The 14,424-nt window shown below is 36.2% G+C and overlaps 1 protein-coding gene across 4 annotated transcripts in view; it reads right to left on the bottom strand.

The window, feature by feature from the left end:
* Window positions 1-14,424, bottom strand: part of ADK (adenosine kinase) — a 584,474-nt gene that overhangs the window by 106,814 nt on the left and 463,236 nt on the right. For 3 of the 4 annotated variants that reach the window (XM_032140553.2, XM_032140580.2, XM_058436403.1), the window contains one exon: window positions 6,575-6,689. The exons of the other annotated variant lie outside the window; for it this stretch is intronic. In XM_032140553.2, coding sequence (XP_031996444.1) covers window positions 6,575-6,689 — 115 coding nt within the window. The remainder of the gene's footprint in view (window positions 1-6,574; window positions 6,690-14,424) is intronic. 4 annotated transcript variants of the gene reach the window in all.

Here is a 14,424-nt window from a genome sequence, read left to right as displayed (position 1 = left end):
ATTGCTCAAGGCAATAAGAGAGGACACAAACAAATAGAAAACCATTCCATGCTCACGGATAGGAAGAATCAATATTGTGAAAATGGCCATACTACCCAAAGTAATTTACAGATTCAATGCTTTCCCCATCAAGCTACCATTGACTTTCTTCACAGAATTAGAGAAAATTAAATTTCATATGGAACCAAAAAAGAGCCCATATACCCAACACAATCCTAAGCAAAAAGAACAAAGCTGGAGGCATCATGCTAACCTGACTTCAAACTATACTATAAGGCTACAGTAACCAAAACAGCATGGTACTGGTATGAAAACAGATATATAGATCAATGGAACAGAACAGAGGCCTCAGAAATAATGCCACACATCTACAACCATCTGATCTTTGACAAATCTGACAAAAACAAGCAATGGGGGAAAAGAAGCCCTATTTAATAAATGGTGCTGGGAAAATTGACTAGCCATATAGAGAAAACTGAAACTGGACCCCTTCCTTACACCTTATACAAAAATTAACTCAAGATAGATTAAAGACTTAAACCTAAAACCTAAAACCATAAAAACCCTAGAAGAAAACCTAGGCAATACCATTCAGGACATAGGCATGGGCAAAGACTTCATGACTAAAACACCAAAAGTCATGGCAACAAAAGTCAAAACTGACAAATGGGATCTAATTAAACTAAAGAGCTTCTGCACAGCAAATGAAACTATCATCAGAGTGAATGGGCAACCTACAGAATGGGAGAAAATTTTTGCAATCTATCCAGCTGACAAAGGGCTAGTATCCGGAATCTACAAAGAACTTAAACAGATTTACAAAAAAACAAACAAACAACCACATCAAAAAGTGGGCAAAGGATATGAACAGACACTTCTCAAAAGAAGGTATTTATGCGGCCAACAAACACATGAAAAAAAGCTCATCATCCCTGGTCATTAGAGAAATGCAAATCAAAACCACAATGAGATACCAGCTCATGTCTGTTAGAATGGTGACCATTAAAAAGTCATGAAACAACAAATGCTGGTGAGGATGTGGAGAAACAGGAACACTTTTACACCATTGGTGGAAGTGTAAATTAGTTCAACCATTGTGGAAGACAGTGTGGCGATTCCTCAAGGATCTAGAACCAGAAATACCATTTGACCCAGCAATCCCATTACTGGGTATATACCCAAAGGATTATAAATCATTCTACTATAAAGACACATACACACGTATGTTTATTGCAGCACTATTCACAATAGCAAAGTCAACCCAAATGCCCATCAATGACAGACTGGCTAAATAAAATGTGGCACATATACACCATGGAATACTATGCAGCCATAAAAAGGATGAGTTCATGTCCTTTGCAGGGACATGGATGAAGCTGGAAACCATCATTCTCAGCAAACTAACACAGGAACAGAAAACCAAACACCACATGTTCTCACTCATAAGTGGGAGTTGAACAATGAGAACACACGGACACAAGGAGGGCAACATCACACACCAGGGCCTGTTGGGGGGTGGGGGAGCTCAGGGAGGGATAGCATTAGGAGAAATGCCTAATGTAGATGATGGGTTGATAGGTGCAGGAAACCACCATGGCATGTGTATACCTATGTAACAAACATGCACATTCTGCACATGTATCCCAGAACTTAAAGTATAATAAAAAAAATAGGTTTAAGGCACAATGATTCCTAATTAGTCTTTTAATATGTGTGTTAGCACTGCCTTGTGCTATTCTGGAATGTCACTTATGGTAAATTAAGGGACACTTTCCCTCCCTATCTTCCATTAGTATTTTAATGCTAGGAGGTGGGAAAAAGCTGATCCATATTCAAGAGGAAAGGAGGGAAAACAATAACAAATTGGCATCTCTTTTGTGAATTGCCCCACAGGCCAAGCATTTTTATGTTCTTAATCATTATTAAATGGCTTAACATGACACCCAGAGCCTGGCGAATGATTGCATCCTGACATGAGAACGAATTACAAATGAAATGAAAGATCAAGCCGTATTAGAGGACTGCCTCTGGGAAATGAAAATCTTTAATTCTCTTTTATTATTGACATTTATTTGGCTGCAATGAATAACAACATAGCAAAGAGATTCAGCTACGCTTGTGCACTGAATAGCTTATCCCAGGGCTCAAAACTGCATTAACATTTATCATGTTTGCTTTTGTAGCTGACACCACTGAACAGATTCTCTATCCATCTTGTATTTATCATGCATTGCAGATATAGTGCATCCTCTGATTTAAGTTCATTTTCATATGGTAGGAACAGCAAAGATTAGCCAGTGTCTTTCCTCAAATAAATTCCATCTTGTAAGCATTCCTCAGAATGGCTTAATAGATTTAATAAAGAATAAAATGAGTTCACAAGGAAATACAGTCACAGGATGGGGAGGTTAATTTTTAATTTTGGGAAAACTGCAAATTCACAATGAGGAAGACACTTGTACAGTATGTATATCTAGAATATACAAAAACTTAAAATGAATGTCTCCACAAAGAGCAACCAAAGAATATTTTGTAAATCTGAAGGTATTACTACAATTCCTATAAGAAGCCTGTATGTTTTTCACTTTTCTAAACTGTTCACTGCTAAGACAGGAATAATCCTTATACTATAGGAAGAAAGCAATTCAGATAGTTTATATCAATGCAGGGATATCTTTTCATGGTTTCTTTTCTCTCTTGTGCAAATTAACAACGTGGTTCTTCTTGCCACCACAATAAAAGATTGCTAGTACTTGTGCCTTTTCTTACTTGATCCTCTTTGACTGTATTGATCTCCATTCTTTTTTTTTTTTTTTGGAGACAGGGTCTTGGTCTGTCACCCATGCTGAGGTGCAGTGGAGAGATCATAGCTCAACACAGCCTTGAACTTCCAGGCTCAAGTGATCTTCTTGCATCAGCCTCCCAAGTAGCCAGGACTATGGGCATGTGTCACTACTCCCTCAGCTAATTTTTTTTTTTAATTTTTTTTTTGTAGAGATGAAGTCTTGCTGTTACCAAGGCTGGTCTCCAACTCCTGGAATCAAGCAATCCTCCCACCTTGACTTCCCAAGGTGCTAGGGTTACAGGTGTGAGCCACTGTGCCCACTTGTCCTCCTTTCTTTTAATCCTTCCTAGAATTTAAGGATTAGCAAGGATATCAATGTGTCTTGGGAAAGCCACTCAACATCTCTGAATCTTGTTTCAAATTTTTTTTAAAAAACTTTTCTTTCTTTTTTTAAAGTTTTAATTATGGATAATTTAAAACATATCCACAAGTGGAGATAATAGCACAATGATGCCCCCATATATGCACTGTCTAGCTTCAACAATTAATTCATTACCAGTCTCATTTCATTTATACCCTCACTGAATTACTTTGAAGCAAATATTTTTTGAAACAAATCTCTGAATCTTGCTTTTGACTATTCTGAAATAAGAAAGTTGATCTATATGTATCTATGTATCCTATAACATCATGTTATAAACCTCAAATATAAAGAATAAAATTTATTTTAAAAAAGAAAGAAAATATCTTGACAGTAATTTCATCTTTGATCTGTTTCAGGCTTTATGTTTAATTCAACACAAATGTACTTCATATTCACTATAACATCTTTTTTCAAGATTTGCTGATCTCCTGAGTCAATACAATCCATATAGTTTGTACCAATAGGTAATAACTATAATTATATTTTACTTTGTACTTATATTTTATGAATATTATTTTAATTCCCAGTTAGATCTTTAAGGTTCCTGTTTTATATTTCAGTGTTCAGCAGAGTACTGAACAAACACATAGGTAATACTAAATTGCTCCAGTTTACAATAACTAATCAACTGATTGGTTTTAATCTGAATGGTACAGACAGAATTAAAACATTTATATTTTGGTTTTAATAGTAGGTAGCTCCATATTAACACTATTTTTTTTTTTTTTTTATTATACTTTAGGGTTTTAGGGTACATGTGCACAATGTGCAGGTTTGTTACATATGTATCCATGTGCCATGTTGATTTCCTGCACCCCTTAACTCGTCATTTAGCATTAGGTGTATCTCCTAATGCTGTCCCTCCCCCCTCCCCACAACAGTCCCCGGAGTGTGATGTTCCCCTTCCTGTGTCCATGAGTTCTCATTGTTCAATTCCCACCTATGAGTGAGAACATGCGGTGTTTGGTTTTTTGTCCTTGCGATAGTTTACTGAGAATGATGTTTTCCAGTTTCATCCATGTCCCTACAAAGGACACGAACTCATCATTTTTTATGGCTGCATAGTATTCCATGGTGTATATGTGCCACATTTTCTTAATCCAGTCTATCGTTGTTGGACATTTGGGTTGGTTCCAACTCTTTGCTATTGTGAATAGTGCCGCAATAAACATACGTGTGCATGTGTCTTTATAGCAGCATGATTTATAGTCCTTTGGGTATATACCCAGTAATGGGATGGCTGGGTCAAATGGTATTTCTAGTTCGAGATCCCTGAGGAATCGCCACACTGACTTCCACAATGGTTGAACTAGTTTACAGTCCCACCAACAGTGTAAAAGTGTTCCTATTTCTCCACATCCTCTCCAGCACCTATTGTTTCCTGATTTTTTAATGATGGCCATTCTAACTGCTGTGAGATGGTATCTCACTGTGGTTTTGATTTGCATTTCTCTGATGGCCAGTGATGATGAGCATTTCTTCATGTGTTTTTTGGCTGCATAAATGTCTTCTTTTGAGAAGTGTCTGTTCATGTCCTCTGCCCACTTTTTGATGGGGTTGTTTGTTTTTTTCTTGTAAATTTGTTTGAGTTCATTGTAGATTCTGGATATTAGCCCTTTGTCAGATGAGTAGGTTGCAAAAATTTTCTCCCATTCTGTAGGTTGCCTGTTCACTCTGATGATAGTTTCTTTTGCTGTGCAGAAGCTCTTTAGTTTAATGAGATCCCATTTGTCAATTTTTGCTTTTGTTGCCATTGCTTTTGGTGTTTTAGACATGAAGTCCTTGCCCACGCCTATGTCCTGAATGGTATTGCCTAGGTTTTCTTGTAGGATTTTAATGGTTTTAGGTCTAACATATAAGTCTTTAATCCATCTTGAATTAATTTTTGTATAAGGTGTAAGGAAGGGATCCAGTTTCAGCTTTCTACATATGGCTAGCCAGTTTTCCCAGCACCATTTATTAAATAGGGAATCGTTTCCCCATTTCTTGTGTTTGTCAGGTTTGTCAAAGATCAGATAGTTGTAGCTATGCGGCGTCATTTCTGAGGGCTCTGTTCTGTTCCATTGATCTATGTCTCTGTTGTGGTACCAGTACCATGCTGTTTTGGTTACTGTAGCCTTGTAGTATAGTTTAAAGTCAGGTAGCGTGATGCCTCCAGCTTTGTTCTTTTGGCTTAGGATTGACTTGGCGATGCGGGCTCTTTTTTGGTTCCATATGAACTTTAAAGTAGTTTTTTCCAATTCTGTGAAGAAAGTCATTGGTAGCTTGATGGGGATGGCATTGAATCTATAAATTACCTTGGGCAGTATGGCCATTTTCACGATATTGATTCTTCCAACCCATGAGCATGGAATGTTCTTCCATTTGTTTGTATCCTCTTTTATTTCATTGAGCAGTGGTTTGTAGTTCTCCTTGAAGAGGTCCTTCACATCCCTTGTAAGTTGGATTCCTAGGTATTTTATTCTCTTTGAAGCAATTGTGAATGGGAGTTCACTCATGATTTGGCTCTCTGTTTGTCTGTTATTGGTGTACAAGAATGTTTGTGATTTTTGTACATTAATTTTGTATCCTGAGACTTTGCTGAAGTTGCTAATCAGCTTAAGGAGATTTTGGGCTGAGACAATGGGGTTTTCTAGATATACAATCATGTCATCTGCAAACAGGGACAATTTGACTTCCTCCTTTCCTAGTTGAATACCCTTTATTTCCTTCTCCTGCCTGATTGCTCTGGCCAGAACTTCCAGCACTATGTTGAATAGGAGCGGTGAGAGAGGGCATCCCTGTCTTGTGCCAGTTTTCAGAGGGAATGCTTCCAGTTTTTGCCCATTCAGTATGATATTGGCTGTGGGTTTGTCATAGATAGCTCTTATTAAACACTATTAATCATTTTAATCAATAACATGTTTGCTTACTAGATGAAATTCTTATTTTATGAGTGTTATAAAATAGATGGTAAAATAAAACAAAAAATGGGATTTTCTTCTTGAAGGAAAAATGGAAAATGTAACTTAGTTCTGGATTTTATTTTTTCATAATTGAGTAAATTTATTTTACACTAGTGCAGGTATTTTATAAATGAAATGTATTCTTTTTTTCAGGAAAGATATTTCTTGATTGACAAAATCCCCAAGATAACTAAGTAAATAAATTATATCAAAGTGGTTTATTTAACTAAATGTTAATAAACTATCTTCTTGAACATGAAATCTTTTCTACTGAGATACAGGGTAGAAATATTTATTAAAATAAAATATTTTATTTTATATATAGTATATGTATATTGTATATATTAGAAAGAATACAGAATTTTTTTTAATTGATTAATCTCCATAATACTAGATTCATCACACATTTCCCACATGTACCTGTAGCCATTATAGTGTCATCTCTCCCTTGGGTGAAGATCACGATTCGCTGCCTCTTTGAGTTCATCTTTGGCAGGGCTTGTGTCTTTTTGGCTATCTCTTTAATGTCTTTAGTCTATTAATAGAAGGAAGGAAAAAATTCTCATGACCAATAAAATAAAACAAAACTTTATTAGTAGACTAACAATTTAGCTTCTATTGATCAAAATAAGAGACCTGCATATCTATTAAGAGACATTAAAAATTTCTTTAACCATATACAAAAGTAAATAGAATAGCACAGTGACTTCCAAGGAACCCACCAATGATCTACACAAATTTAAAATGTATGATGAATCTTATTTCACCTATATCCTCATCCACTTGCTTTTCAGATTATTCTAACGTAAACCCCAAGAACTATATGTAATTTCATCTATAAATGTTTTAGTACGTATCTTTGAAAGGTAATGATAAACATAACCATAAAACTATTATCATACTTCAAAAATTATTAACAATGACTAAGTATCAGCAAATATCCAGGCAGTTTTCAAATTCCCAATTAAAGAGAGGTTTTTATAAAGAGGAAAATTTAATTATTTTAGAGGTTTACAGAACATAATTATGCTGACTTTGGAAAAAATACAGTTCTTATAATGTCAATTTTTCAAAGGACTGATTTGAGAGAAAGAAATGCTAGTCCTTTCCTACAAAGCCTTAATTTTCTTTAAAAAAGATAAAGTTTAAAAAATGACAAATTAATTGTCAAACTCTGATGCTGTTTTCACACCACATAGGCCATAAAGTTTTACTGAAATCTTTATTGAAGTTTTCTGAAATCTTGAAACCTAACTCTTGAGCTAAAGGCAGAGGTTTTAGAATCATCTTTTCAACCATTTTGGATAATTTGAAAATCCACATCTGTATTCAGTGGGCTTTTAAAACTGTCCATAGTTTTGGTCTTTGCTAACAAAACTAGTTTTTTCTATCACTATGCAGTTTCAAATAGTTACAGAGAAAGAAACACCTATCAGAGGGGAAATATAGCTGAGTGGCATAAATAAAGTATATATAAGAGAACAAATAGAATATATGAGAGAGAACACTTAGGCAAGCAAAGCAGACAAGTCACAATGGTTTGCAATGGTTACAAACATCACCAGAAACTGGCATTTTTAAAGGGATGACAATTTGTGGTGAAATATTTTTATATTGTTTGTTCACTCAATATTTAATAAATTCCAGATAATATATGAAGCTAAGCTTCTAATATACCTAACAGGATGACTTCCAGAGGACAGTTGTTTCTGAAAAGAATAGCCATTTGTAACAGGACAGTGCTGCTGACTTTTCAAACATGCTGACTATTTCGCTTTCGGTTGCTTATTTTAGAACAGGACTAAGCCTGAACTCTGATAAGATGAGAAGAAATTCCCTCAGTTTCAGGAGACAGACTTTTAGAAATGACTAGTAACAGCTGAAAGGACCAAAAAATGCCATGTAATGCCTTCACTCACCTAAATAAGTGTACATATATAACTAAAATGACTCATGTATATTTTGTCAATTTCCTTAGCACAAATATATTTTACTACTATAGGATTTTTGCTTGTGATTAAGTACAGCTCATATTTAATAAAGATAAGAGACAAACACATTCACTTTATCATCTTGAAAGCAGAATCTTATGAATGTACTAGATGTTATTTAAAAGAAAGTCTTTCTTCAAGGTGGTATAAGGAATAAATTAAGAATCAGATTCTGGCTGGGTATAGTGGCTCACGCCTGTAATCCCAGCACTTTGGGAGGCTGAGGCGGGCAGATCACGAGGCCAAGAGATGAAGACCATCCTGGCCAACATGGTGAAATCCCATCTCTACTAAAAATACAAAAATTAGTTGGGCATGGTGGCACGTGTCTGTAGTCCCAGCTACTTGGGAGGGCTGAGGCAGGAGAATCGCTTGAACCCAGGAGGCAGAGGTTGCAGTGTGCAGAGATCGTGCCACTGCACTGCAGCCTGGTGACAGAGCAAGACACCATCTCAAAAAAAAAAGAAAAAAAGAATAGATTCCATGGTTGCTTTCTACCAACCCTGTGAGAAGACTTATTTTGTTGAGAGCTTTGGTAATTTAATCAAAGAAACGTTTCTTATGTCTCAAATTAAACCTCATAAAACGGCAATTAAAGGACAAAATAAACTTTCCAAGTACAAAACATAATTCTTCCCAGATGTATGTAAAACTTTATTTCTCCTTCTACAGTAATTCCTCTCCTCTGTCCCCAATAGGTTCTTCTCCCTTACACTTAAGCTCACACATCTTAACAAACAATGAAATTACAAGGACTTTTAGAATATGACAGGCTTGGATTTACTATTTGTATGATTTGGGGCAGGTTAATAAACCTTTCTAAGCTCCATTTCCTCATCTACAAAACTAAAAATGTTCACGTTAAAAGATTTTGAGGGATAAGTATGCTAAGATTAGTGGGCAAAAGATGAAAGAAAACAGGATATTTACAGTCTCAAAGTATGTCCCCCTAAGATATTCATTACAAAAGGAAAAATCATAATGTTATAGTAGAGAAAATGGACAGACATCACCTTAACCCAGATAGATCAGTTTAGTGATGCTAAAATTAGTGGATAAAATAGAATGTTTCCATAGCCCCAAAGTAGTATCTCCTCCAAGATATTTATTAAATACAACGGGAATTACAGAGGATAAACTAGCAAACACCACCTAAACCTAGTGATAAAGGTTTAGCACCACCAACAATAAGAAACTGTGACACTGTGTAACTCCCTGATATGATGCACCAAGAAAGGAACATCACTTCTGTGGTTTTCCTGCCAAAAATGCCTAATCTCAATGTAATCATGAGAAAACATCAGACAAACTCAGATGGAAGGACATTCTATAAAATGACTGACCAATACTTTCAAAAGTATAAAGTTCACAAACAACAAGAGTGAGGAACTGTCACAGATTAGAAGAGACTAAGGAGACATGACAAATATGCAATGTGGGATTCGATTCTGGAACAGAAAAAGGAAACTAGAGAAAAAACGGTTGAAACCAGAATAAAGCCTGTATATAGTTCAGTTATTGTAGTTCAATGTTAATTTTCTGTTATTCATTATACTTTGGTTATGTAAGATGTTAATATTAGGGGAAACTGGGTGAAGGGTATGTGGGAATTCTGTACTATTTTTGTAATTTTTCTAAGACGAAAGTTATTTTAAAATAAAAAGTTAAAAACTGTTGTGAGGATGAAAGAAGATGAGGTAAGTGAAATAGCTTAATGCAATATTCAGCACATGCTAAGAACTTAAATATTAATTTATTTCCTCTAATTACTCTCATCTTCATACTCTCTAAAATGGTTACATCCTTAGGTTGCCCCAAAATCGCTAGAAAAGGCTTCAAGAGTTTTGAGTATGGAACATTCAATTATACTATCTATAAGGAAGAAGATGAAGACAGGGAGGAGTAAGAAGTATGAGTTGAAAGCTCATAAAATTGAGCTATGAGCCATGTACATAGCTCTAAAGTGCTCATTAAATCTTAACTTCTCTAGTCAGTAGGTACTATTATTATCCCTGTTTTATAGATGAAGAAACTAAAAGCCATGTATAAAGCTCTAAAGTATTCATTAAGGTAAAGTGTGGTGGCTCATGCCTGTAATCCCAGCACACTGGGAGGTGGAGGCGGGTGAATCGCTTGAGCCTAGGAGTTTGAGACTAGCCTGGGCAACGTAGTAAAACTTCATCTCTACAAAAAAAATACAAAAATTTGCTGGGTGTGGTGGCATGCGCCTATAGTCCCAGCTACTTAGGAGGCTGAGGTAGGAGGATGGCTTGAGCCTGGGAGACAGAGGTTTCAGGGAGCTGAGATCACACCACTGCACTCCAGCGTGGGCGACAGAGCCAGATCCTGTCTCAAAAAAAAAAAAAAGAGAGAGAGAGAGAGAGAATGACATTGGAATTTTGATAGGGATTGCATTGAATCTACAGATTGCTTGAGCCCAGGAGGCAGAGGTTGCAGTGAGCTGAGATCGTATCATTGCATTCCAGTCAGGGCAACAGAGTGAGGCTGTCTCAAAACAGTCAATCAACCAATCAATAAAATAAAGTACTCATTAAATCTGAACTACTCTAGGCAGTAGGTACTAATACAATATACCATTTTATAGATGAAGAAACTGAGTCAGAGACGTTAAGTAATGTGCCTAAGGTCATAAATATAAGTAGTGGAGAACAGACTAGCAGCCACAGTCTGACTCCAAGGATAATACACTTAACCATTATTATAGTGCTTCTATAAATGCTAGCAATGTGCTTTTTGTTGTTTTTTATCACAAAACTATAGCATGTTCATCCTAAACCATTTTCCTACCACATTCACAAGTCATTCCTGATCTTGTGTTTAAGTTTGCTATTTTTTCTTAATTAATTTGGCTGATATTTTTATTTTGATTTTCACTTGATTTTCAAGTGATTCTCCTGCCTCAGCCTCCCGAGTAGCTGGGATTACAGGTGCCCACCACCACACTCAACTACTTTTTGTATTTTTAGTAGAGATGGGGGGTCTCACCATGTTGGCCAGGCTGGTCTCGAACTCCTGACCTCAGGTGATCCACCCACCTTGGCCTCCCAAAGTGCTGGGATTACAGGCGTGGGAGCCACCACGCCCGGCCATATAGCCTATTTTTTTAATCTGTTGAACTGATATGGCAATACATGCCCTACCTATCTCTCAAGGTTTGTGCAAGTATGAATGTATTAATGATATGTTGGGAAAGGTTTTATAAACTGTGAAGCATTTTATAAATGTAGAATTATGCTTTCATTGTCATTGGTGATCACATTGTCTTCCAAATCAAAGAATATACGCTCTTCATTCTTTTTTTTTTTTTATTACCTATTTGTATCTTTGAATTGAAGGTACATCTCTTTTAGACAGCATATAGTTAGACTTCAGTTTTTTTATCCAGTCTGAGAATTTCTGCCTTTTTATCATATTACTTACTCCAGATTAACATTATTATTAATATAGTGGAATTAATATCTGCCATTTGCTATTTGTTTTCCATATGTCATATTAAAAAAAATATGTTCTATCCCATCTTTACTGCTTGTTTTGTATGAAATAGGTATTTACCGATGTAGCATTTTAATTTCTTTTTTTAAATTTTTTCTGTTACACACAACTTTATTATTTTGGTAGAACTACATTTCATTTTAATTACTAGTAGTGTTACTACTACTAGAAATTTTTTTAATCATACTTTAATTTCTGAGATACCTGTGCAAAACGTGCAGGTTTGTTACAGAGGTATACATGTGCTATGGTGGTTTGCTGCAGTCATCAACCTGTCATCTACATTAGTTATTTCTCCTAATGATATCCCTCCCCTAACCCCCAGCCCCCAACAGGCCCCAGCGTATGACGTTGCCCTCCCTGTGTCCATGCGTTCTCACTGTTCAACTCCCACTTATGAGTGAGAACATGCGGTGTTTGGCTTTCTGTTCCTGTGTTAGTTTGCTGAGAATGATGATTTCTAGCTTCATCCATGTCCATGCAAAGAACATGAACTGGATTCCTAAAGGATCTAGAACAAGAAATACCATTTGACCCAGCAATCCCATTACTGTGTATATACCCATAGGATTATAAATCATTCTAATATAAAGACACATGCCCACGTATGTTTGTTGCAGCACTATTCACAATAGCAAAGATTTGGAACCAACCCAAATGCCCATCAATGATAGACTGGATAAAGAAAATCTTTATTCTATTTTTAACCAGCTGGCTATACAAAGGTTAAGCAATCCTGTCACAGTCTACCTAGTTCTGTAGAAAACCAACTGTAGTGTTTCCACACATTGAGTTGTCTAGCCATACCATTTTGTTTTGTTTTCCAAATAGAAACTCCTTTAATAGTTATGCTGTTTATATGATGTGTCAGTGCCAGATTGATCTCATATTCTGTCCCCACTCACTCCATTCCAGTCACACTGGCCTTCTGTCAGTTCCTGGAGTACATAGTACATTAAGTTCTCTCTCGTTCAGAGACCTTTATAGTCCTGTTCTCTCTGTTTGAAATTTGTTTTGCTGTTTGTCTCGCTTTTTTTTTGTCATTGCTAGATATTCATATTTTTAGGGTCATTCCATAGCCATCATACCTAAAATAGGAACCCTTCCCACATTCTCTTTCACGGTACACTCTCTGGTCACTTCCACTTGTCTTGGGGTCTATCAATGTGGTATGTACATAGTAAGAGCTCAGTAAATATTTGTTGAATAAATACATGATTAAATGAAGAGAATTAGAAGACTAGCTTATTGCCTTCCCTTAACTGAACTGTTCTAAAATTGTCCTCTTTTGGAGTTCAGGCACCTACAAAAACAACACTGCACTCTCTTAGCCAGCAGGGCCTGATTTAGGGTCTTATTTTCAGAAACTCTGAAACTCTGAGTGATCATTCATTGCACTATTTATATTTGTGAAGAACACAGGAACCTAAAAATCACCTAAGGTAATTCTTTGGTAATCAACACCACCTGAATACATTCTCTATAGACTTTCTATCCATGCTGATCAATGAAACTTTCTGTGATGATGTGTATGTTCTATCCTGCATTATCCAATAAAGTAGTCATTAGCTACATAGTCTATAGAGTACTCAATATGTGCCTAATATGACTGAAGGACTGAATTTAAAATTTTACATTTGATCTTAGCCAAAAGGCTGAGAAGTGATGAATTTTAAATTTTATTTAATTTTAATTAATCCTAATTTAAATAGCCACAGTGGCTAGTAGATGCTGTATTGGATAGCACAATTCCATACTTTTCTCTTTCAGCGGTGTAAGATGAAAGAATCCTCATTGGTCAGAGAAAGACTACAAGTCTAGGATCTTCTGGGTAGTCAGGGGCTATGGAGGAAGTGAAAAAAGGGAAAAGGATTGCTTTGTTTCCCCTATGGGCAGAAGTATTATTCTTAGAGACCTAAATTTAAAAAATGAAAATTTATTACTTGGAGTAAAACGAAATAAATGATCCAATAGAGAAGGTATGAATTCTCTTCATCATTTGGCATTTCCTCAGTTGCAGAGACAATGAAAATATAGAGAATATATATATTTAGGTTTTGAGGTATTTTCTTCACTTTAATAATCAATTTTCAATAGTTTAAAAAAGGCTTTATAATGAAACATGCTTTTGAGCACCTTATTTTTATTTATGTTCTAAAAATACGAACATTTAATCGGTTCAGCTCAAGAAAAGCTAGATTTAAAAACACACTCCAGTCTGAACTGATTTTCTAGAATAATAAAAGGCCTTATAAAAGTTTTTACCCCAAGAATTGTCATTTTAAATTCTTAGCAGGTTTGTCATTTAAATCAGGCACTATGCAATTTTCCATCATATATATATATATATATATAAAATCCTCTCTTCTGCTTTGTGTTCTGCCCAGCTCCAGTTTTTATCTTATTCTCCAGTGCCCTCATAAGCTGCTGCTTCTCACTGAAAATTGCCGAATTCAGTTTAAAGATTTTTTTTTTAAAGTAAAGAATATCAGCCGGGCGCGGTGGCTCACGCTTGTAATCCCAGCACTTTGGGAGGCCGAGGCGGGCGGATCACGAGGTCAGGAGATCGAGACCATGGTGAAACCCCGTCTCTACTAAAAATACAAAAAATTAGCCGGGCGTGGTGGCGGGCGCCTGTAGTCCCAGCTACTCGGAGAGGCTGAGGCAGGAGAATGGCGTGAACCCGGGAGGCGGAGCTTGCAGTGAGCCGAGATTGCGCCACTGCACTCTAGCCTGGGCGACAGAGCGAGACTCCGTCTCAAAAAA

This window comes from Hylobates moloch, unplaced genomic scaffold (assembly GCF_009828535.3).
Source record: "Hylobates moloch isolate HMO894 unplaced genomic scaffold, HMol_V3 SCAFFOLD_3, whole genome shotgun sequence".
Lineage (NCBI taxonomy): Eukaryota > Metazoa > Chordata > Mammalia > Primates > Hylobatidae > Hylobates > Hylobates moloch.
This window is presented reverse-complemented; position numbering and strand designations above follow the sequence as displayed.